Source organism: Oncorhynchus kisutch, linkage group LG2 (genome assembly GCF_002021735.2).
Source record: "Oncorhynchus kisutch isolate 150728-3 linkage group LG2, Okis_V2, whole genome shotgun sequence".
In the NCBI taxonomy this organism is placed as follows: domain Eukaryota; kingdom Metazoa; phylum Chordata; class Actinopteri; order Salmoniformes; family Salmonidae; genus Oncorhynchus; species Oncorhynchus kisutch.
Genome location: NC_034175.2, coordinates 24648557 through 24674134, shown reverse-complemented (window position 1 = coordinate 24674134; position 25578 = coordinate 24648557). Strand labels below are relative to the sequence as shown.

Here is a 25578-nt window from a genome sequence, read left to right as displayed (position 1 = left end):
GGATAGGCCAAGGGCAAATGTGACAGTGGGTTTATTAAAATTCCAAACTAACTTTTTCAATTTGCTTGATAAATGGGGGGGAAAAAAAGCCAAACCACAACTGCTTGAAATACTTTCATATATAAAATAACGATCCACTGTTTTGCCTTCACTTAACAGCACAACAAATATTTCTCTTTAAATAAACATACATACATTAAAAATGATCAGTTTACTTCAGCTGCTCAGTGATTGAATAAAAGCTGTGCATCAACAGCTTACAGGTTAAACAGTTTGTCAAAACACAGTTGATTTCAAATCAAAGGAGCGTAAGCTGTGTACATATACAAAGAGCCATCTATATGAATAGGAACTTATTACATGTATTACAAATACTGAGCTGTACATTAAACTACAATAGTATCTAAAAGAGTTTGTAGCATGTAAGACATGGCAGGAAAACACTTCTATTCAAGAGAGGTCCTGGACGAGGAAATGCTGAAAGAACTCTTGCGTCTTCCTCTTCTCTGCAAGGTCCTGCTTCGTGGGTGACCTCAGTAGCAAGGCAGCAAAAATGGTGGCTGTGAGGGATGACACAGGGCACAATGTCAATAACATAATAATTACTAACTGGCACTTGAAGTAAGATTAAATAGTTGCTTTTTTATTTTGTATCATAAAATATTAAATAAAAAGGAGAACAATGAAAAAGGAACCAAATCCAGAATCTGACCCAACATTATTACAGCTAATATCGTAGCTACAGTAGAAGTCAGAAGTTTACATACACCTTAGCCAAATACATTTAAACTCAGTTTTTCACAATTCCTGACATTTAATACAAGTCAAAATTCCCTGTCTTAGGTCAGTTAGGATCACCACTTTATTTTAAGAATGTGAAACATCAGAATAAGAGAGAATTATTTATTTCAGCATTTATTTATTTCATCACATTCCCAGTGGGTCAGACGTTTACATATCAATTAGTATTTGGTAGCATTGCCTTTAAATTGGGTTAATCGTTTTGGGCCTTCCTTCCATAAGGTTCCCACAATAAGTTGGGTGAATTTTGGCCCATTCCTCTCGACAGAGCTGGTGTAACTGAGTCAGGTTTGTACCTTGTAACAGCTTCTGATCTTAAACTTGCATTGCTCGACTTTAAAAACATTGAACCTCTTTGGTACTGGTCAAGAAGACCATGACGTTTCATTTAACCCTTTTAAAACACATATCAGCCAATTGTTTGTGTGTTTGATAAAAATGCTAAATGTGTTAGAATTTTTCCCTTTCACCTTACCTAAAATGTTGACATCCAGGCTATTGTGTGTAGAATGTTTCAACAACTCACGGAGAAAAGCCGCTATATAGTTAAACACGTTTTTATGGCACTGAGGTAACAAGGATACAACCTGAGGATGAAGAAAAACATCACTCAATTGCAATCAACACCATAGACAAGCTAAAACACCACAACATGAGAGCAAATCACAGACTAATTCCCCACAACTAGGTTGGGTTCATTAGGGCACGCAACAGAAAACATAAAAAAAAATATAGATGTTAGACCCTCCCTATTTCAGAACGTTTGAAGCCTAATGAACAAGACCTAGTACAGTAGACAATCATTACATACAGAGTATCCTACTATAGGGGCACTGAGAAAAGTAACATCTACTTTTAAGAGTGAGTTGAATTGGTACTGACCTTTTTACACTGACTGGTGTTGGAGCAGCACTCCAGGCACTGCTGGTACAGGGAGAAGGGGACCACAGGCTCAGGGAGGGCATCGAGGAAGAGGAGCAGTGCTTCTGCCACAGAGTGGTTACTGCCAGCTAGGGGTCGACACGGGTCAAGGGGCATCAACCACTTAAAACAATACAGTAGACACTAAGACTTAATGGACACAACCCTGGATAAATTAAGGCACAAAATGGAAAACTTTTGAAAAATAAATGAGCATTTCTTATTGGATATGTCCAGGTAGTCCTTCCCTGTTTCAGGCCATTTTCTTCCATTTAATGCCTAATGAACACAACCCAGGCGTATATAAGTTGTTAAGGATACGGAGCGAGTCTGGCATGCCAGTGTCAAGGCAATCCCTTATCTCCACAAATTCACTGCGGAGCCCAGGTTGTTGAAATAGTTCCCCCTTGAAATAGAGGCAAAAAGTTAGTTGTACTGTAAACACAAAACTTCAAAGCACACAAAAAGGTAGCCGGCAAAAGGAGCAGCATTTCAACTGATCGGGGATTAGTAGAACTGTATTCATGTCAATATTGTAGAGTATTATGCATTTCATTTTTTAAATTAAATCAACTAATAAATCTATACAAAAAAGCAAACCGGGCATCACAGAGACAAAACCGTTCTGTTGTGTCATTACAGCCTGTTGGTTGATGCCAGAGACAAATAGAACGTTTCCAAACGTTCCCATTTTCACTCTGCTAGTTTGCTGTGGTGAAAAAGACTAATATGTCGGTCCTTGTAATTTTTTCAAAATACATTTAAAAAAGCACAGCAGGGAGGACGCCAAAAGCTGCCCAAATCACTTTGAATTATTTGAGGCTGTGCAACTAACTGGGAAAGGGGAGTTAAGTAGGCAAAAAGGTACTAGCCAATGTCCTTGAAAACTAGTGTATTGTCAAGAACTGAATGCCTGATTCCGACCCGAGCTGTACTGGTTCTGATTTTTTCTTTTCACATTGTCCCTTCCAGGCAGCAACAACAACTATTGTGGAGGCATAGTACAGCCTAGGGCCAGTACATCTCAGGGCCCATTTTCCCAATATTTTATATTTACTTATTTAACTATGCAAGCCAGTTAAGAACAAATTGTTATTTACAATGACGGCCTACATGTAAAGATGTCACAGAGAGACAGATAAACAGCTTGATTCTATGTTTAGAGGACATTTTCTGTGTATAAAGTGAGGGGCAAAAAAAAGCATCCAATGACGCACCTAGCTGTTCTAGGTTTGGTTCAGTAGTGCGTAAAATGGTAAAAGATTTCTGTGAGTCCTGACCTGTTTAGGAGCATTACGGTATAGGTGGTCCACCATCTGCCATATCTCTTTAGGGATATCCAGGGGTTTATCGATGATTACAGTTCTGGTCTCATCGCCTGATGACGTCTTTAGAAAGAAGACAAGAAAAATTGACAATTGAGTGAAATGGGTTTAAATCCTGGACCTAACCTTTCTTTAACAACATATCCTGAGAGGACCATGTGTTGTAGCTATTTATGCTGCCTGTATTAATAACTAGCGAGCCATAGATAATAAAATGTAAAAATGTTGAGACATCTTTGGGCTTCTTTATTCTCAGAATCTATCATCTTTTGATCTGGTCAGTTTTAGCATAACACTGACTGAAGATCAAACACAGAAGCTTCTGGAGAGGGTTGCTCTGGCGTACATTACAGCCATGCTGTTTTGCAACACTAATGACCCTGTGGATATTCTCCCCTGGCAACAGTGTGTTCTTGGACAATGGGTGATTTGATTCCCTGTTTGGAAACTCACTTCAGACACAAAATCTCCGATTTGGTTCACACAGTACAACAAAAAAAACAATACAAACAGTTTGTTATTACACAAGAAGTAGGCTTAGTAAGACAAAACGGAAATGGGGTGCTATAACGAAAAGCTTACGAACAGAATTTCCTTTTAGCTTCCGTCTTTAGTGCAAAAATGTGTCTCGTCTCTTGTCTCAATGAATTTGGGGAATATAGACTGCAGGCGAGTTCAACATTCACACTTCCTGGTTCATTTTTAGATGACTGTGCATTTACATAGAAAACAAAATCACACAAAAATTATCAGCAGGACAGAATCCCCCCAGAGCACTTTCACTTTTAATTGTTTTTACTCTGGGCAAGGCCTTTCATATAAAATACCCCTGAAGAGGGGGACATTTCCAGGACACGGTCAGGTGTTGTGATTCCTGATTCTCCACTTTTTTCCCAACGTGTGCACTTGCATACTCCATATTTCACAATGGTGGAAACTCCCTTCAGCCAATGCTTAGGTTAAACCAATCTAATACTTTTAAATCCACGATGGGGAATATACCAGACCACTGCACACTTGGAGAAGTGTGAAGAATGGGAAAGCAGCCTTCTGAGTCAGAGTGCACCTGGGTCATATTCACTCAAAACCATGAATTTGTACAATAAGAAATGCACATTTTTGATTTCCATTGCAAAATATATACAATAATGAACACACTCCTTGCTGGCTATAATGAACTCACCAGCTCCCGGAGGGTCTCCAGGGGCATTTCCTGGATGGGGTCCCTCAGCTGACACAGGGTCTGGATGGACGAGCCGAAGCAGCTGGGTAGGTAGTTGCCCGACACAGAGAGAAAGTAGTCCTTTCCCCGCTCCAGGTGGAGCACCAGGATGTCCTCGATTTGCTGGCGGCCTGCGTTGAGCTCCGTGGCGGTGGAGCGGTTCACAAACACCTCCAGGTCGATGTCCATGTTGCCGCCTTGGTGAACAGCACATTGACGGGATCAGGTATATTTCAATGATTTATCAAATGGAGGAGAATTTCAGAAAGGCACCAATTCCTGATTATCAATGCCCGAGACACAGATGAACAGGGTTGTGTTCATTAGGGATCAAATTAATGAAAACTCTACTAACAAACTGAAGGAGGGACTACTTGGACATGTCCAATAACCCAAAAGATTCTGTTTCAAAACTTTTGAAAATGTTTTTTTTTTGTTGCATGACCTAATGAACATGACCCTGCTCTATGTAAATGTGCTTTGTGGAAACTTGTTGAAGAGTGGTGTTCAATAACCACAAGCAAAGGTTGTACTGTACACTAAGCATTACTAACTGCACGTGAATGTATGAAGGAAACCCTATTCATTTACAGCTGCATCACTACATCGACAACGCCAGAACTAAATGAGACAAACTGTTAAAAACACAGACTATCAGCAAGTCCCAGAGAGGCAACGAGCACTGAGGCACATCCACCACTCCTTCCACCCTAAGCCTTGAGATCTCTCCATTATTTACAAGTCTCTCGTGCTAGACAGATCTGAAATTGCTTCCCTACCGTCAAACACTGAGTTGAGAAAATGCCTCTATCAATTGCAGTCACCGGGAAAACTCAAATCTAATCATTCACTCAGAACACAGAGCTATGATGTGGTCTCTCGCTTCATAGGTCATAGAGCTCCTGACATTACGTCAAACATAGCGGGGAGGCCAGGTGCTTATAGAGATTGATATCCATTCCTGAATGTCAGTCTTAGGCCCTGTTCTAATACTTCAGAAATGCCTTCCGACCTTCCTTGAAGTACTCACTGATCTGAATTAGTTAGGTTGAAGAAAGTAATGGGGTGGCAACCTTGTATTCACCCAGCCAAACTCTAGATCTGGGGCTGTATGTATCAGACGTTTTAGAGTAGGAGTGTTAATGTAGGATCAGTTTTACATTTGAGATCACAATGAATTGGATTACATGGACGGACGGACGGGCTGATCCTAGATGAGCACTCCTTCTCTGACACACTTGATACATGTTTACCTCAAGAAAACACAGAAGAAAGAATAGGGCCATGGTCCTGCTATACTCACCCTGAGCGATGAAGCCCTTGGCCGGGTTGGCGGTGAGCCAGGGCTTGCAGTAGGTGGGCTCATCCAGCTTCTGGATGAACTCAAACTGGCACGGGACCTGTCCGTCGTTGTGGAGGGTCAGAGTCTCTGCCTGGTGCTGCATGAACTTCACGTCTTTGAAGTGGAACTGGGGAGGGAGAGTGATTTGGATTAGGTTTCACAGGTAGGGAGTAGGGGGGGGTTGAAAATCACAGCGCTGATTACAGAAATGATTGCAGTTGATATGCAGCCATTATCAAATGGTAGAGGACATCAGCTTCAATACCCTAATGGCATATCTAGAACCAGACTACAAGATGACATGTCGAAAAACCGTGATGTCCCGATGGAGAAATTGCGCAACAATTGCTCTACAAGTACAAGTACAAAGCACGAGCTCTCAAACACCATACGTGGCATTAACAACAGATTGTTGGATGTCTATGAACACGCGGTCATACATCACTGCAACGAGCAGCAGGACATGATCTACGTACTGACAACATGGAGGAGAGCGCCGCCTGGTAGGGTTTCCTCTAGTTACCAGTCAAAATTGTCAATAGCGTAAAAATTCATGAAAACTTAATGCAAGGTTAGGCTTAGACTAAGGTTAGCAGTATGGCTAGGTTTAAAATCACATTTTAAGAAGATACATTTTAGAAATAGGCGGGCTTTATGACTTTGTGGCTGTGGTAACTAGTGACAACCAGTATGTAGGAATTCCAGGACCGAGGTAGATTGAACTGCATTGACCCCTAGCGGTCATACACAGAACCACATCTGAATTGTGAATTCACGTCATTTGAATAATTTTTCTTTCAATGTTTGAACAATACAAAAAGTGCAGTTTAAATGTGAAGAGAAAATGTAAATTTGTACATGTAGCACATTTCCCTTAATTTTACTCCTATTCGTAAAGAGCAGAGCTCAACTGATAAGAGTCGTTCACAAGGTCCTGCTGCTGTCAATGTTCACTGATAATGTTGCATTGTGTATTATGAAAGACCAGAGCAATGTTAACATATTCTTCATCTACAACAATTCAAGTAGAACGAACCACTTAACTCTTGACCACTCACCTCTCGCGTGGATAGGGTTAGGGATGGAATGCACTCGTTCTCCATCTTGTCCAGCGAGCGCACAATTTCCTCAAATGTCTTTTTGTAGGACTCTTCGTTCACCAGCTTGATCTGAGGAAGCAGCAGGGAAGGGATGTTAGAACACAGATGAATAGGGGAAACTAGAAGCATATCATTATTTTAACATTTATGCAAGATGGATGCAACAGAATATCTAGAATTACAATCCAAATACTTGTCATGAATGCATAAATGAAATGCTAAAATGCACAATGCTAAAAGTGGTCTGAACTCTGGGGGAAACTCAAGACTGGTCACAAGAATAAAAATCTCTTCTAATAGGGAATTCCCGTACTTGGTAAAGACAGGAGGTCTAGTGGCAAGGCATTGGGAGAGGATGGAGCAAGATTAAACTCTGCCCTATAGTGTGACTAAGATTGTAAAAGGCCTACCTGAACAATCTTGGATGAGCTATAATATTCTTTGGTTATGACCCCCAGCGTAAACCAACCAAAACATCATAGTCTCTAAGAGGTCAAAGGACAAATGGCAGAAACTAATTCTCACCCCTATCTCCAGCAGGGAGCTGACTGGCTTGTGGTCGCTGGTCTTCAGGGCCATGTGACTCTGGTAGTGCAGCTGCCGCACATTCTTGCCTCGCCACAAGATCCGGTCGCACCACGCCGGCACACGACACTTTTCACTGAGGGCGTGAAACATGAAGCTTTAAGACATTTCAGAGACGAATTCCACGCAATAAGATATTTGAGTTTTGTAACACTTTATTCTGCAGCTATAATGCTTTAAAATGTATTATAAGAATGTATGAGCCTTTGTAATGCATTATAATAAGGCTTATAATGTATAATGTCTATGTATCAATATTCCAACTCAAAACGCCTTAGGCTTATAATGTGACAACAATAAGACATTATAAGGGGTTCATACATGTTCTTATGATGCATTATAAAACATCATTATAATGCAATAGATCTTCAGGATTTTAGTAAAGTGTTATTGTTTTCTCCATTGCCTTTATAGATAACACTAGACATTTTGAGAGGAGAAGTTACCTTGTGTCCCATTGATCGGAGCCGGTGTCGTATTTGTAAGTGGGCAGGAAGCTGATATCTCCCTCCATAAAGCCCACGAAAACAGCCTTCTCATCAATCTGCCTCTTCAGCTGAGGACCACAGAGCCACAACAAGACAGCGTGACAATTATCACACTCGGGGTGTAATGTGACTGGCACTGAACACAGAGATTAGCAGTCTTACTCATTAGGGCATAACGTAGCAAAACGTTTTGCAACGGAAAATTTGTGTTTCTGATTGGACAATTTCAGGTAGTACCTCCCTGTTTCAGATCAGTTTTCTTGGTGCCTAATGAATATGACCCTGGGAACAATGTTGTGGAACTTTCAGATATTACGTAGAACAAACCTCCCTGTCTGACAAGTAGAGTAAGGAATCATGTCAGCTCTAATCATGCATTATCTGCAACATTTGCCTACTGAACACACCCCAGAAGTAGACATTTAAATGGCTTGAAGTTAAGCGGCTTGAGATTACCTACCTGGTCATAACTGTGCAGCGTTTCAAAATCCTTCTTGGCGATTAAGTCCTTCACATTGTCGACATCAAGGTCACTTAGCCTGTAGTTGAGATCTCCCAGCCATAGGACCACACTGTAAGCAAGGAAAATATGATGCATTGAGAATATGGAAAATCATAGAAATATAACGACTCTTCTATAATTCTACTTCAATATGGAAAACGGTGGCTGTGGCTTTGCATGTGGTTCTAGAACTCATCCCATTCTACGACTGCATCGAAACACTGCATTCATTTCAAATTGGTAAGGTGCACGCACTGGTCTTGTGATCAAAAGGTTTACATAATACATTTGCAATTTTGTTCCCTTGAGAAAATGGCACCATGCTGGAATAAATACAAAGGATGATGTACCACCACAACTACCAAATCCAGGGTCCTGTTCACTCAGCACAAAATAACAAACAAAAGACCGAAAAAAGGGCAGGGATTATCTGGACTCGTCCAATAAGAAATACTTTTGTTTTCCTTTGCTAAATATTATCGATGTGTGCCCTAATGAACACAACCCAAAACATATCCAATAAGAAATGCTAATGTAAATGTTTTGGTTCCAAAACCTGTAAAAAAAATATATATATATAATAATAAAATGTTCATGCCCTAATGAACACAACCCTGAAAAGTGGAAATACTGCTTTGTACTAAAGACTTGTTCATACTCATGCTTCATGATGGCGAGTGGGGCCAGGGCGGGGTCGTGCTGGCGGAAAAGCAGCCTGCTGCAGATGTCCTTGTAGTCCTGGTTGCGCCTCTCGTACTCCTCAATGTGGGCGGCCAGGTGGGAGTTGACCACACATATGTCAGAGTTGTGGAAGCGGAAGCGGATGGCCACAGCACCTTTGTTTCCCTGAGAGAGGTGTTTGTAAAACATTTGACATTATCTGCTTTTATAGAACAAACCATTTCCCTGCTGCGTCATGAAAAGTAGCACGTGCAGTTTCAGAAAAAGCTTTGTTGATCTAGCAGTGGATACGATCACATGCAAATTCAAATTCAGCACGTGCAAGTTATTAACAAACATGGAATCAGATGGTCATAGTCAACAACATTGCAGAATTGGATAGCTAGCAAGCCTGTGAGGCAAGGTAAACTATCACAAATAGAGCTAGATAAAGCCAGAAGAATAATCAACTGGTTGAACATAGCTATAGCCATCAGCCTTGTGTGTTTTCATGGTCATCACTCACTCACTGTTAAGTTTGTCAAGGTCCCGACTTTAGCGTTAGCTATCCTGCTACAGAGCTTTTTGGTACCGGGATGTGAGCGCGTCACTCGAATGCGACGTCTGTATACAAAAAAATAGCTCTATGAACAATAGGAAATCTAATGTGTTTTCCAAACATACCTTGGTTCCAAGTCTGGTGTATTTGGGGCTACAAATGTGAGAAAAACTGGTTTTCTAAACCCTGGTTAAAGCGGAGTTTGTAGGTAGAAGGGGTTGTAGTGCAATATAACTCCTTATCCAACTGTCAAATGGAAGCTAAATGAAACTAGTGGACGCCACCCAACCTCCTGCTCTAAACTTCCAAGACTGCTAAGCAATTGATGACAGCCCGCTTAGTGGCCAAGGATAAGTACTCCTACTATACCCTCACTGGACACACACACACACACACACCTACCATTCTACCCATGATGCCGGTGCCCACGGTCTCTGCCTCCATCTCAGAGATGTGCTTGGCGTGCTCATTCCTCACATAGAACAGCAGCATGATGCCCACCAGACGAACCAGTTTCACCTGTAGGGATACACAGGGGTCATAGGTCACAGATAGGACAATACACTGGTCACGCCTTAGCTATTAGCCTGATCCTAGATATGTTTGTGCTGTTACGAAACACCTATGGTTGTTCACGTAGCGTTTTAGCGGAAGGGGTAAACAATAGAGATCTGGTCAGGAGGACCGCAGTGAAGTGGCATACAGGACGATGCAATATTGTTCATGTCAACACTGCAGGAGCAAAAATTTGAATTTGCTAAACTGTTCCACATTCAATCCTGTCAAGGATATAAACCTAAGTAGGATATGACACAACATTATCATATTCATGTGAAACCAGCCATTTCACAGACTCTTGCCCTATGCTATGTCAATTACGAAGCGACCAAGTGTGCTAAATTCACACCAGTGACAGAGGACTGACAAATTGCATGTCATCATACTGGGTGGTTGAGTGAGAAAATCTTTACGAGCCTTCAAAGAGGAAGAAGCAGTTTGGCTTGAGTCTGCAATTTATAAAAAGGGGAAATAGGCCAAGATAAAAAAGAAGATCGGAAGAGAGAAGCTCATGTACAAGCTTTCACCAGGTTAACAAAACCACACTTTACAGTATAAAGGGAAGCAAATAAGTCATTACAACATCATAACACTCTGCTTTGGAAACATCTGTAGTACAGCGTCACTCAATTGTACCAACTGTGACCACATGCATCCTTCCTTCCTCACAGACTTGAGGTAATCACGGACTTGCATGTGCTTGGACAAGTGAAACCTTCAAATTCAGTGTATCTTTGCTTGACATCATGGGAAAATCAAAAAGAAATTAGCCAAGAACTCAGAAAATAAATTGGACCTCCACAAGTCTGGTTCATCCTTGAGAGTGATTTCCAAATGCCTGAAGGTACCACGTTCATCTGTACAAACAATAGTATGCAAGTATAAACACCATGGGACCACGCAGCCATCATACCGCTCAGGAAGGAGACGCGTTCTGTCTCCTAAATATGAACATACTTTGGTGCGAAAAGTGCAAATCAATCCCAGAACCTTGTGAAGATGCTGGAGAAAACGGGTACAAAAGTATCTATATCCACAGTATAACGTGTCCTATATCGACATAACCTGAAAGGTCGCTCAGCAAAGAAGAAGCCACTGCTTCAAAACCACCATAAAAAATCCAGACTACGATTTGCACCTGCAGATGGGGACAAATATCGTACTTTTTGGAGAAATGTCCTCTGGTCTGATGAAACAAAAATAGAACTGTTTGGCCATAATGACCATCGTTATGTTTGGAGGAAAAAGGGGGACGCTTGCAACCTGCAGAACACCATCCCAACAGTGAAGCACGGGGGTGGCAGCATCATGTTATGGGGGTGCTTTGCTGCAGGAGGGACTGGTGCACTTCACAATTTATGGCATCATGAGGAAGGGAAATTATGTGGATATATTGAAGCAACATCTCAAGAAGGAAGTTAAAGCTTGGTCGCAAATGGGTCTTCCAAATGGACAATGACCCCAAGTATACTTCCAAAGTTGTGGCAAAATGGTTTAAGGACCACAAAGTCAAGGTTTTGGAGTGGCCATCACAAAGTCCTGACCTCAATCCTATAGAAAATGTGTGGGCAGAACTGAAAAAGCTTGTGCGAGCAAGGAGGCCTACAAACCTGACTCGGTTACACCAGCTCTGTCAGGAGGAAATTGGGCCAAAATTCACCCAACTTATTGCGGGAAGCTTGTGGAAGGCTACCCAAAACATTTGACCCAAGTTAAACAATTTAAAGGCAATGCTACCAAATACTAATTGAGTGCATGTAAACTTCCGACTTCAACTGTAGCTGCATTACCAGTTGTTAATTTCATTCATAGAACCACAAGATCATTTATGCGTGAAGAATACAACTCTGGATATGGACACATGTGCCTGGTTCTTCCTGGACCGCCTGTAGTGGGTCAGACTAAAGTGGAGTCAGCAATAAGTCACTAGCGGATGAGGGCATCTACAGCTAGACATTTTTACATTGGTATTAGGACACACAACCTTGTGGCAGTAGCAAGACTGGACATGACAAGTGGCCAGTGGTTAACTGAATGAGAGGGAGGTTCTTACTAAGGCGTACTTGGCGCCTGGATGCAGCCCCTCAGACACAGCCTTCATCCACTCTGTCTCCTTGGGCGTGTCGTTGAAGAAGAAGGCCTCCTTGCTCAGGTCCAGCTCCTGGAACCTGCAACACAGGGTCATGTTCAGTAGGCACGGTACATAATGGGGCAGGTACTATCTGAAGGTACCCAATTAATCATTATTTTGGTTTTCCGTTGCAAAGCATTTTGTGACAGCGTGCCCTGATAAACAGGATCAAGGAGAGCGGGAGTCCACTCTTCTCAACTGACTGGCTCTTCTACGGTTGAAAACCTTGTGTTCAAGTTCCTAATTCGCAGATTACATAAATGTTTTTTTTTTTTATCATCTGCAACACCACAAGACTAGTCGTGCACACTGGGAAAGAGACACGATTCATAGAGGTTCGGCTGAATTGGCTCTGTTGCAACTACAACGGTCTTCCCACTCAATACAATCTATGACTTAACTCACCCTCTTGTAGTGGGGTCTCAGACAGTACAGTCAGTGTCTATGTGGGCTATGGATTTAGAGGGGAATTGATTTGTAATGCCTGGGTGGATAGGACTTACCCCACGCAGTACATGTCAGGGGGAGTGGATGTGGAACCCAGCCATGCACGGAGGCCTTCTTTGGGGGTTTGGCCGTTCACATTGTACGTGCCTAGGAAGAAACTGAGAGATAGAGAGGAGTGGTAAGTACAAAATCAGTGGGAGCAAAGCCTAACACTGCCTAATATAGGCGTAACTGGTGAACTGTGAGGGTGTCTGGCAGACATGACCTTAGCAAGCCCCTTCAGATGGTGCAATGGGCAGCAAGAACCTAAACACTTCACAGAGCTATGTGTGTGTGTCCACCACCAGAGGGCATTGTAGTATAAATCACTTGTCATCATGACACTGTCCATGATCTGTACTTATTATCGTGGCATCTGTACAAACCTCCTGCATCCTAATAGTCTTTTCTTCCTCCTGAAGTGTGTACTTTTCCACTACTGCCCACAAATGTAAAAGCATTGGCTTGGTGTAGACATGGGCTAGACGGAGTTTCCATGTACCAGTCACTTACCTTCAAGTTCGTAAATGGAATTGTACAAGTGGGTGGAGGGATTGGGACAGAACCAAACGCTTGTTATCACAAAGACATTTGTAAAACCCTTTTGCTTAAAACCTGCATTAGAAATGAATTACTATGAGTTTGGATAGTAGTAATTCGAGAGCAACCATTGACAATTCTTTAATTCGTCAGTTATAGCTATGAGATGCTTTCTCACACCTCTACACTGACATCCTGTTTACCGCAAAATGTGTCAACCCTGTAGCTTGCATTTTGCATAGAAGTTGGATAACCACAAATACAAAAACTGGGTGGTTCAAGCCCAGAATGCTGATTGGCTGACAGTCCTGATATCAGACCGTATACCACAGGTATGACAAAATATTTATTTTTACTGATCTAATTACATGGGCAATCAGTTTTTAACAGCAATAAGGTACCTCGGGGGTTTGTGATATATGGCCAATATACCACGGCGTTGCGTGTTGCATCGTGACTAATAAAAGCCATTAGCCGTGGTATATTGGACATATACCACACCCCCTCCAGCCTTATTGCTTAAACATACCTTATTCACACTATTGTGCCAACCTGGAGCAAATTGTGGTAGGTGGGATATTTAATTTAACAAGTTCCTTTCCAGCAAATGGATGTGTTACCAGACCAGCGCAGCACCAGTCGGCTTGGCTTGTGAATAAAGTAATAGAGTAGCGGGCTAGTCACTGGTCCAGCAATGGCAGATGCCTAACCAGCCCAGAAACATGAAAAGGATATAAGAATACACGTTACAGTGACTTTGATAGGGACAGAGGCAGGGGGGTTACCTGAAATTCTCCAGGTAGGTGTAGATGTCCTCGTTCTTGAGCAGCTCACAGCGGACGAGGTTGTCGCGCAGGCCAAACTGCGGCATGGCTAGCATTGTAGCTTTGTTGGACGCTGTGTGGCTGGACTGGCGTACCAGGTCATCTCTGCCCTCGCGCTTCACTTTCCCTTGGCTGCGGGGCCCACAAGACGGACGTTTATACTTGCAACGATGGTGCTAGGTGGAGGTTTCAGCTACCTTAGGTGAATGCACTGATGGTAGGTTGCTCAAGATAAGAAAGTCTGCTAAATGACAAAATGTGAATATAAAGATGGTCTGGGTAGGGGGACAGGAGTGTCAAATGTAGTTGTACTCCTTTACTACTGTATAACATCTACTACCACTACACATCTCCTTTCAGACTAAACCAACTAAAGGTACCACAAGAGTGTGTTTGCACTTGGCACCAAGGTCTTTCCTATGCAATTAAGCTATCATTATTAATGTCTACCATGGTTTGTGTTGTGGGTGTTTTTTTTTTTCTTAAGTCATGATGTTCATTAGCCTGGACGGAAGCTAATGTTGTGAGAGACATTATATAGTGATTTTGTAATAGGATCAAGGGGGGGCCTAATGTAGGCTATACATACAGTATAGCTTCCAGCCAGGCTAATGAACAACATGGCTAATGAATAACCGCAACACAAACATTTCAATGTCCTCAATACAGGACAGGGGTTAGAGGACGAGAGGAGAAATGCAATATGGCACACTGGTCCTTATATCCTTCTTCAAGCGCCAACCATTTGCATACTGCACACTGTCAGAGAGAGGAGAGTGGTGTTCAGTACTTACCTCTCTGGGCCGGACTCCACTCTGGGGTGCTCCACTCCACTGTTCACCCTCTTGTTCCCTTCTACTGGGGATCTGCTTACTGCGTTCAATGAGTTCCCTGTTGAGTGAGTGAGAGACAGACAAAGAAAGAAAGAGCGTGGGAGGGAGTTGAAAGAGCAGGAGATAAAAAAAAGACAACAAGAGAGAGTGAGCGAGCGAGCAAGAGATAGGAAGAGAAACACAGGAGTTGTAAACCAAGTCATTCTAATCAGGCAAATACATTGCCATGTGCCAACACTAATCCTATAAAAAGGCCCCTGGAGCTAGCAATGCAAATGCTTCACCAGTGAAGAATCAATCAGCTCATGCCTGAAACAGACCCCACACAGGTCAATAGTGAAGTTGATTTGGTCCTTGCCTACTCGGATGTATGGAAAATGGACTGAGGCGGTCTTCAAAAGCATTGCATTAGATATAGCATTTTATTATATTCTATAGTCAAAAATATAAAAACGCAACATGTAAAGTGTTTATCCCATGCTTCATGAGCTGAAATAAAAGATCCCAGAAATGTTCCATACGCACAAAAAGCGTATTTTCTCACAAATGTTGTGTACAAACTTGTTTACATCCCTGTTAGTGAGGATTTCTCCTTTGCCAAGATAATCCATCCACCTGACACATCAAGAAGCTGTTTAAACAGCATTACACAGGTGCACATTAAAAGGACACTCTAAAATGTACAGTTGTCACAACACCATGCCACAGATGTCTTAAGTTGAAGGAACGTGCAATTGGCATGCTGACTGCAGGAATGTCCACCAGAGCATTGAATGTTAATTTCTCTACCATAAGCTAGCATTCTCTACCATAAGCCGCCTCCAAATGTTGTTTTAGAGTATTTGGAAGTCCAACCGGCCTTACAACCACGTGTACCCACACCAGCCCAGGACCTCCACATCCGGCTTCTTCACCTGCGGGATCTTCTGAGGCCATCCACCCGGACAGACGATGAAACTGTAGGTTTGCACAACCTGTCAGAAACTGTCTCAGTGAAGCTCATCTGCATGCTCGTCATCCTCACCACGCTCTTGACCTGACTGCAGTTTGAGGTCGTAGCCGACTTCAGTGGGCAAATGATCAGCTTCGATGGCCACTGGAGAAGTGTGCACTTTACGGATGAATTGCGGTTTCAACTGTACCGGGCAGATGGCATACAGATGGTATGGTGTTGTGTGGCGAGCGGTTTGCTGATGTTAACGTTGTTGACAGAGTGCCCCATGGTGGTGGTGGGGTTGATATGGGGAGGCATAAGCTGCGTTTTGTCAATGGCAATTTAAATGTACAGAAATACCATGCCGAGATCCTGAGGCCCATTGCTGAGCCATTCATCCGCCACCATCACCTCATGTTTCAGCATGATAATGCACGGGCCCCATGTCACAAGGATCTGTACACAATTCCTGGAAGCTGAAAATGTCCCAGTTCTTCCATGGCCTGCATACTCAGACATGTCACCCATTGAGCATGTGGAACACTCTGTACGACAGTGTGTTCCAGTTCTCACCAACTTCGCACAGCCATTGAAGAGGAGTGGGACAACATTCTACAGGCCACATTCAACTCTATGCAAAGGAGATGACGCACTGCATGAGGCAAATGTTTGTCACACCAGATAGTGACTGTATATGTGGCCAACAGATGCATATCTGTATTCCAAGCCATGAGAAAGCCATAGATTAGGGCCCAATTCATTTATTTAAATTGACTGATTTCCTTATATGAACTGTAACTCAGTAAAATCTTTGAAATTGTTGCACATTGCGCTTATATTTTTGTTCGGGCATAACCTTTATTCATCCAGGTTAATCTCACTGACATCAAATCTCTATTGCAAGATACCCTAGACAAGACATTGCATTTTAAGTTGTTTAAATCAATGGAAGAGTCAAAGCCTGAGTCTAACACAATATGGCCACTGTCTGCTACTGCTTGGCAGAAGAAACTCTACGAACATGGCAAGTGTATTAAAGAGGAAATTGCTTTAGAGGGTGTATCGTTTTTTTTTTGTTTAACCACCAACCGTCTCACATAGCTGTATCTGATTGCGAGTTCATTGTTTATTGCATTCTGTTTTCCGGAATCAACTCAATACAAGCTGCTGTGCAAGAAAATAGCCAACATGTTTTCATGCAACAGGCCTTGGCGTACAAGCTTTTGAGATTTCTTATCCAGTATGAGGACAAGATAGAAAAAACAGATCTGGGACCAGGGGTGTATTCACTAGGAACCAAACAAGACTGAAAATGGGGAGACCTAACTGAATTTATCCAAAAGAAACTCTTGTTTATTGCTAAATGTTTTCCATTTGCAACCGTTTGCTACGGTTTGGACTAATGATTAAACCCAAGGCTAAGCACAAGATGTATTGAGTTCAGGAACCAATAGCTTCCTGCAATAGGATAGGACTTGGGCCAACCTTTCTTTAGAAAAACAGTTGGAAGTTAACATAGGCTAATACAACGTAAACATAGGCTCATCCTTTAGCAAAGCGTAATTCGAATCTCATCACACACACGTTCTTACCACCTTGGAGTAATTCCTTGCATACTATACACTCTCACAAGGCCGTCAAGGTAAATGTTAGCTTTATCTATTGTTTATGGAAAGTGATTGCAAAACAATACCAGAGGAAGAACTCAAAGTTCTGTAGAGCAATGAAAATCACTTATAAATCAGAGGCTACAGCTACCCCCCAAAAAAGTCTAATAGCTCACCACAGATACAATTCCTAATAAAGACTTGCAGAAATATTGGAATATATTGTTTTAACGGCTAGCCAAGAGTGAGAGGGTGAAGTATAGGCTATTGAATGCTGTCTTTAGGCATACTGGTGTCCAAAACAGGGGCATTAGAGAACCAGTATGCTATTTTGAGTAAACAAAATGGCAGTATCAATTACAGTGTAGTGGGGCTGCGGCACAAATTTCCATTTGTAGGGTGTGCGCGCGTGCTATTGGAACACAGGAAATGGAAACAAACTACGCCCTGTGAGATCAGATGGAAACTCCCTGAGAGCTTTGAGAGACCAATGTGGAGGAGGAGTAAGCCCCAACACACAAGATCCCTAGTTCCCAACTCACTAGACAGCTTCCCAGTCCCCAACCCAGGCTCATGTTGAAAGTCAACATCTAGACCTAGGACTACATTGGATCTCCGCTATTTCCAAAGGATGACTTACTGCATTTCACCTGAGTCCTAAATAACACACCACAAGATCCCAACTCCCAAGGGAGCTTCCCAGTCCCTGACCTAATATTGAAAGTAAACACCTAGGCCTACATTGGCTTTCATTTGGCCTATTTGAGAAGAATTATTCACTGCATTTTACCCTCCTCCTGTCCAAAGAGAAGGGAAGATGAGCTAGCCTATAAAAAGTGTCTTTATGGTAATCCGCTGCATGCTTTATATTCCTCTGTGGTCACTGTAAGGCTCTTTAAACCTGTTAAATGCTACACCAACAAACAATTCACTGTAATGGCAAAATTACAGTGCATGATCAAACCCTATGAGAATTGAATGGATAGCTTTCAGACTTATGCATACATTTACCACACATGAATTATGATACAAAAATGTTAGTGGAGAGACCAATCCAACGGTTGGAACTATTGATAGCATGCCTCCACTATTCATTCTATACAGCAAGCTCCACTTTCATCATTCAGTCTTGCGATCATCACTAATTGCAGTCTAAAACTAGAAACATGAAGTGTGAGTGAACCACTTAGCTGTAGCATACTGCATTGTGGGTGAACAAAAGTCGGGGCAAAAAAAAAAATCTGTGCTCATCACAAAGTTCAGCATTGCATATAATAACCCTTTGTATCTAGGAATAATAAAATGGGCAGAGACATATAATGTTTTTATCTGCAGTCTACTAGTATGGACACTTTCCAAGATACAAAAATAAAGAGAACCCAAGACAATCAAACTAGTGTCCATCCATTTCCAATGGAAAATGCCAAGTGGCTACTAATTGCCCGTCTAGCTTTACACGTTCAGTTGACAGATACTGAGATAGTCAAGACAGTGAACATCCCAAAGCTGCTGGATGTCAGGTTTGCATGGTGCATTACCAAACCCAAATCAGGACACAATGACAGATGAACGGTCGCAAACCTACAGCGTATGGCCTAGTTTATCTAGTTTACAAATATAGATGGCGAACCATTACAAACCATAATATTGACATGCTAATTACCTAGCTAGTGCGCTCGTTCCAAACCACAGCTCAAACAAAACATGCACATAAAGAACGCCACTTAGCTAGCTAGAGTATATAGTTACTTCAACTAATACGCTGGCTAGCTACATATCATTTTGTCAACGTTTTAACTTAAACCAAGCTAGGACAAGTAACGTTAATCTGTGCATATTTAGCTAGAAGCAGAAAGTAGAGCTAGCAACAAAAGCTAACAGAAGTATGCTAGCTACGGTGAAAAAGCACTGCTGCATAAAAAAAGTTACTTACGTTTCAGACTGCGGTAGCAAATATACCATCTAAATACAACAGTAAATCATAAACATGTCCCCATACCAGTGTCTTTAATCACCCTAGACATCTCCAAGTAGGGCTTCCACGCATTATGTGCAGTGCAATGTCCAAGGACCTGTTCGTGCAAGGAATGTTGAGAATACATTTTTTTTCACGCGCACTCGCGCAAGTGAAGTCGTGCCACAGACCAAACTAATCAACCATGAAAACACTGGACGGTCTCTGGTAAGTGGCAAATGAAAAAAAAACTTCACTACAAAAGTTTAACTATAAAGCGTTTATGTCGGGCCAAATACAGTCTTACAATTATTTCCATGTCAACCCATTTTTGAACTAATGTGAAGTTATATGCATTACACATGCATAAAGAAATTGCTTATGGGTAGGCCTTGCATGAAATAATGAAAATTATGTTTCAGTGGCAGGAGAAAATCTAAAGATACAACAACAACAACAACAACAACAACAACAACAACAACAACAACAACAACAAAATCAACATTGCAAATAGCATGTAGATTGACAGGTTTTGGCACTTGGCTTATCAATGGGAGTGCCAGAGCAAATAGCTTCCTTTGACATTGGCTGACACTGACAGGCACAGTGCGATAGCTTTCTCACAGTGTGAAGATAGATCCATTGTGAAATTATTTTTCTAGACTTAAAGCCAACATGGAAGATAATGTTGTCATTCTCCCCAAAGTTTAACAAGACCATCTAACATCAACAAGAGACATGTCACACAACCATAAGAAATGTCATAGCTTTGTGATGTCACTTCGGGGGGCACCTCCTAGGCTTTGGATCAGATACAGTTATCATGATCCAAGAATCATGGTTAATTATCAATCATGTGCTTTCTTAGTGTTGGCCTGTCATTTCATTCAGCTGTCAACAACACGAATTTGCTAGATATTACCACACAAAGGGCTCTGTGTGATAAGGGTAGATGTTCGGGGAGGGTACTGACTGAGAGGGACACAAAGAGGGCTGTTGGCTTACCTGTTTTCTTATGCTGGCTGATCTTGGTGTGTGCTGTTCCCAAGGGTACAAGGGTCTGTTTGATGCCACCTTGGCCTTTGGAGGCTTTGCGGTACTTGTGGAGCCACTCAAACTTCGGTGCTTCCTTGGGAGACTTGCAAACATCTGAAGGAGGAAAAAGGGAAGCATGAAAAAGGCACTTACACTAATCCCAGAATATGCCATTTCAATTGAAGGCTATAAGCATACTTTGCTATTCAAATGGTTTATATGTGTTGCTCCAATGCTCCATAGAAGTGGAGAAGCTGGAGGCACATCAATGATAAAGAAACAATTCCAAGAGATCCTCAGCAGAACAGAACACACAATGAGGATAATTATCAATAATACAGTAAACTGAAAATGACCCACAGCATTTGCTTCATTCAAATAGGTACTCAAAAGTAGAAAGTGATTCAGGGGCAGGTTACTTCACATTCTCACGAGCTGGTTGCCTTACAATTGTTTGTTGACTAAAAACTTTTGTTACTATGTGGTTGAAAAATATATTCAGTTATGTTCCCTCTTTCATGTGGTTCACACACACAAACACACAGACACTTCCTCTTACACGTATACTTGACCTACCTTGAGAACATTACCGCACCAAAATCACTCACTCTGCTATTTTACTTTCGACAAGACCACACACTTTACAAAGATGTCACTTTTCTGCATACCTTGCGAGTTTCTCACATTCTTCCTGTTCACAAGAATAGCTGCCAGGTTACCAAAACTTTCCATCACTGTTTCCTCTCACAGAGTAAAAGTGAGTGTGGCCCTTTTTAAAAAATATCTTTAGTCCTCCATCTTAAATTTAAGAGCTCCATTTGGTAAAGTAGTGAGCTAATGCCAAAAATGACACATACATAGCAAAGTAGACTGTCTCTCAACGAATCCAGTGGCTCATCCCATGAACAGGAAAAAAACATGTAAAAGCCGAAAGCAAATATACAAGTCAAATGGAAGGAAATATTATATAGCAACAGACATATACTACCCAGGAAGAGCACACAGCACTAAAACTCTGAGCCACCCCAGTCTCTTTTCCTTCTTTCACTTGCTCTCTTTCTCTGATGCCATCTCTATCTCTCTCTCTCTCTCTCTCTCTCTCTCTCTCTCAACTATGCATCACATTTAGCTGTTGTCTTATAGGTGAAGTGACAACTGGTTCCCCTCTTTTTAGAGTTTTGTGTAACTTGTGGTGTGTCTTTGCCCATCTATTACATCACTTTTATCAACTTGAATTAAGGCTATTGTTGTCAACTGAACATTTTCTGAACAATCTGCCATTTCTCTGAGTAGCAACAAGTACATACAGAACACAATATACTTATGGTAAAAAAATATGTGATTGTCAGGGTTGGGTATGTTCCTTTCTAAATGTAATCCGTTACAGTTACTAGTTACCTGCCCAAAATTGTAATCAGTAACATAACTTTCGGATTACCCAAACTCAGTAACATAATCTGATTACATTCCAGTGATTCTAATAAATGTTATACCCCTTGATCTTCAAGAATAGGACTTGGAAATATAGATTAGCCAAATGTATTTTTCTGTTGTTTATGATTTTGTTGTCATGGAGGACTGATTGGGATCATTGAGTCAAATGCCATATGCTGCATTTGCTATAGGCCTATTGTTTACCTGGATATTATTTTTTATATTTAACCAGGCAAGTCAGTTAAGAACAAATTCTTATTTACAATGATGGCCTACCCGGCCAAACCCAGACGACACTGGGCCAGTTGTGCACCACCCTATGGGACTCCCAATCACAGCCGGATGTGATGCAGCCTGGATTCGAACCAGGGACTGCAATGAAACCTCTTGCACTGACATGCAGTGGCTTAGATCGCCATGCCACTCGGGAGCCCTACTAGTAGTTCAAGACATGTAATAAACTTACTGGCAAAAAAATATGTGTTTTATGTGATACGGTATCTACCGAATGACTAAAATTGAGAATAAAATTCTAATCCATTATTTTAGGGCAGTTCACTTGCAACTGCACTGAAATTATCATATATTAAATGGCAAAAATTTAATGATACGTCATACAGAAATGAGCACACATCTCAAATTACTGGCCAGATTTGATTATTGCAACATAAACAAGTAAACCAGGGTCATGTTCACTAGGCCCTCGCCAGAAGAAAACAGACTTAAACAGGGAGGAACTACCTGTGCTTGTCCAATAAGCAGATTTTTTTTTTCAATTCAAATAATTTTGTAATAGTGTGCATGACCCTTTCCTTGGTTATGTCCCAATTATTTATCAGTCCTTCTAAAGTGTGCACTTGTTCACTTCCCCTCACTGATTTGAAAGGAAACGAATGGTTTAAGATATATGGTGGAAACCCCCTCTTGCCCATGCCTCCACTGATCCAATGCTTATAGATTTGTGGTAAGTAGTGACCAGGTGTATATTTCAGGAGAAATCATTTTGATGCAACGCTTGTGATTCATTTATGGAGAAGTAAGTCATGTCTTACCACTACAGGCTCTGTTGACCTCACTGAGGAATAGGCGAGAGTGGGAGCCAAAGGGAAGCCTCACCTCCAGCTCCCCATCCTGGAAGTTCAGCCTCACTCTAGTGTCTGCACCTATATAAATATCATGTAATATATATTTAATAACTTGGCCCTATGAACAAACCAGGGGGAAATTGACCCTGGGAAAAAAAAGAGAACTCACCCACAAAAGAAAGTTCATCTGCCGAGGACACTGAGGAAAGAATAACATATTATTACAATGCATTATGAGGCCCATGCCTTCACCTCCATGCCCATGCCTTCACCTCCATGCCCATGCCTTCACCTCCATGCCCATGCCTTCACCTTGTGCATATTATAATAATCAAGTTAAAACCAATGCATTAACTTTTGCATACCTTCCACAACCGCAAAGTCATTAGAGATGGGAAAAATGTCCTCCAATGTGACATCTTCACCAGTTATCGCCATTCTTCTATGGGTAAAAACAAACAGCCTATAGAAAACAATGATGGAACATTACTATAGGCAGGTGTAATGCATTTTTCAGAGCATTTATCTGGTGGAATAGCATAAATTTCAACTCACGCATGTTCCTTGGTGCGCTCCACCAAACCCAATAGTCTGCTTTCAGTGACATTGTCCACAAAGACAAGACATTGAACAGCATGTTTACAACAATCTGGTTAAGGGAATTGCATAGGTTTTTGCACAATGTCACATTTGAAAATAGGCCTACACAAGTGTTGATATCAAAATGAAAAGTTTATTTTTTTTATATATTAGGAAAAACATTACGCATTAAGTACCTTCAAAGAGCAGAGGCCTAGTCATTAATATAAAACAAATCTAATGTCTGGAAAATATGTAGGTCTAGAGTAGGCTACAGTTAAGGATTCGGCGCTTGTGACAAATACAATTGAATTTGATTAGCTTGTATAAGATTGCCACCCAGTGGAGGACCTATCATATTGTACACAAAACGCTCAAACTGTTCTGTTTCCATCTACTTCGCCCGGGACCTGTGTCTCATTGGCCATGGCTCCAGCGGTCCTGCTCTCACTTGGGGCCAAAGCCAGGCCATTGGTACTTTTCAGTTGTCATTTACATAACAATGGCTAACTGTGAACTTTAACACCTTCTTATGCAGAGGTTGTTGATTCTGCTCTTCACAAATCCCCAGTCAGCCCTAGCTATTGAAACACAATGTCCATAGTATAACATAAGGGCGTATACTAGTGTAACACATGTGTTACAATCGAAAAGCAGCACAAATGTCCTCATTAAGCCATTGCAATTCTTCTTCTTTACACTCAAAGCCTATTAAATCCAAACAATTGTACTATTGAATGAAATATATAAAATATCACCACATTCAGATACACACACGTATAGTCAATTGGGCCTTGACAAACAAACTCCACGGCCTCGCCTTGGGTGAACTGCCGGTAGGCCACGTCGGAATGAAACATTGTCTTCTTCTTCCAAAGGAAGTCAAACATCAGCCTTTAGATAACGCACTCATAACATTGGAGTGATACAAAAAACATTTTAGTGCGCACTATAAAGGATACTATGACGCAATTTTCGTCTTGTGGCAAAATCTCTTGAATTGCGAAGGATTGATCCATTACTTAAAACCGTTACTTTCGTGCAAACTCTCTCACTCCCATAAAATACAGATTGAAGCGAGAATAGACACAGACCAAACGTTTCTCTCTTACAAAGTTGGGCTAGACCACCTTCTTATCGAGAACACAAAACAACAAATCCGACCACATTTATGCTTTCACAGTGCGTAAAAGTGTATTGCCGTGTTCGGACATGATTCCGTATTCTTCTAGATGTCCTTATTCCCTTTTCCAAGATGTTTGTGGATCTGCCACGCAGAGATTTCAGCAGCTAAAACTGACGTCATGTTTTGGCTGTCGTTTGAGGAAATATTAATCGGATTACTCACTGTTTAATCGGACAGATGCAGGTGTAATACTAAATTGTAGATGTGCTATCTACTTCATACACACCGGGGTTGGATAGGTTACTTTCTAAATGCAGTCTATTAAGTTACCTACTAGATACTTGTCCAAAAATTAATTTTTGTATTACCCAAATTCACTAATGTAATTGTATTACTTTGAGTTACTGTTGGATTACTTTCATTTAAGAGGCATTAGAAGAAGACAAAAAGGGTGGTCATTTGGTGTGTCGTCATAGTAGTGGTCTCTGACTTGTGGTCAGATTGCCTAAAGTGGAACAAACTCAAACTTGCACCTTTCTTCCATCCAAAATGTAACGTCATTGAGAAAACATAAAGGTGTTATAATGTATTTGTATGCAAACATAATTTCTGAATTTAAAAGTACTAATCATCTAGTTTTTCAAAAGTATCTGTAATACGATTACAATATTTGTTGGTGTCAACGTAATTGATTACAGGTTAAAAAAAATATAATAAAAGAACCATCATATTACATGTAACTGGATTACATGAATTGAGTTACTCCCAAATCCTGATACACACACACATATAAAACCCTTATTCATCAGACAAAATAAAGATAAATTATTATATCATTTGGACAGTATTGTGTAGTCATGCCTAGTCCAATTTTTTTTTTGTAGTTTAATAGAAAAAACATTGACCTTTTTATTAAGATAATCCTGCATTGGATTGAAGTGTGGTAG

The 25578-nt window shown here is 41.3% G+C and overlaps 1 protein-coding gene across 4 annotated transcripts; it reads right to left on the bottom strand.

The window, feature by feature from the left end:
* Positions 1-13: 13 nt before the first annotated feature.
* LOC109910168 (type II inositol 1,4,5-trisphosphate 5-phosphatase-like) lies at positions 14-23562 on the bottom strand. 4 transcript variants are annotated; one of them, XM_020509308.2, is made up of 22 exons: positions 23482-23562; positions 23292-23389; positions 23096-23125; positions 22894-23004; positions 20378-20521; positions 14839-14935; positions 14006-14176; positions 12698-12799; positions 12117-12231; positions 9908-10024; positions 8945-9132; positions 8245-8356; positions 7743-7852; positions 7237-7372; positions 6670-6780; positions 5573-5738; positions 4231-4466; positions 3003-3110; positions 2044-2128; positions 1684-1811; positions 1277-1388; positions 14-560 (listed from the first exon to the last, which is right to left on the bottom strand). In XM_020509308.2, the coding sequence occupies exons 2-22, from the start codon at positions 23362-23364 to the stop codon at positions 451-453; spliced, it is 2562 nt and encodes an 853-aa protein (XP_020364897.1). In that variant the 5' UTR covers positions 23365-23389; positions 23482-23562; the 3' UTR covers positions 14-450. The 4 variants fall into 4 exon arrangements, with proteins under 4 accessions (XP_020364897.1, XP_031647340.1, XP_020364902.1 ...); XM_031791480.1 differs by lacking the exon at positions 23482-23562 and having other exon boundaries at positions 12117-12202; positions 12762-12799; XM_020509313.2 differs by lacking the exons at positions 22894-23004; positions 23096-23125; positions 23292-23389; positions 23482-23562 and adding an exon at positions 21076-21517.
* Positions 23563-25578: the final 2016 nt, after the last annotated feature.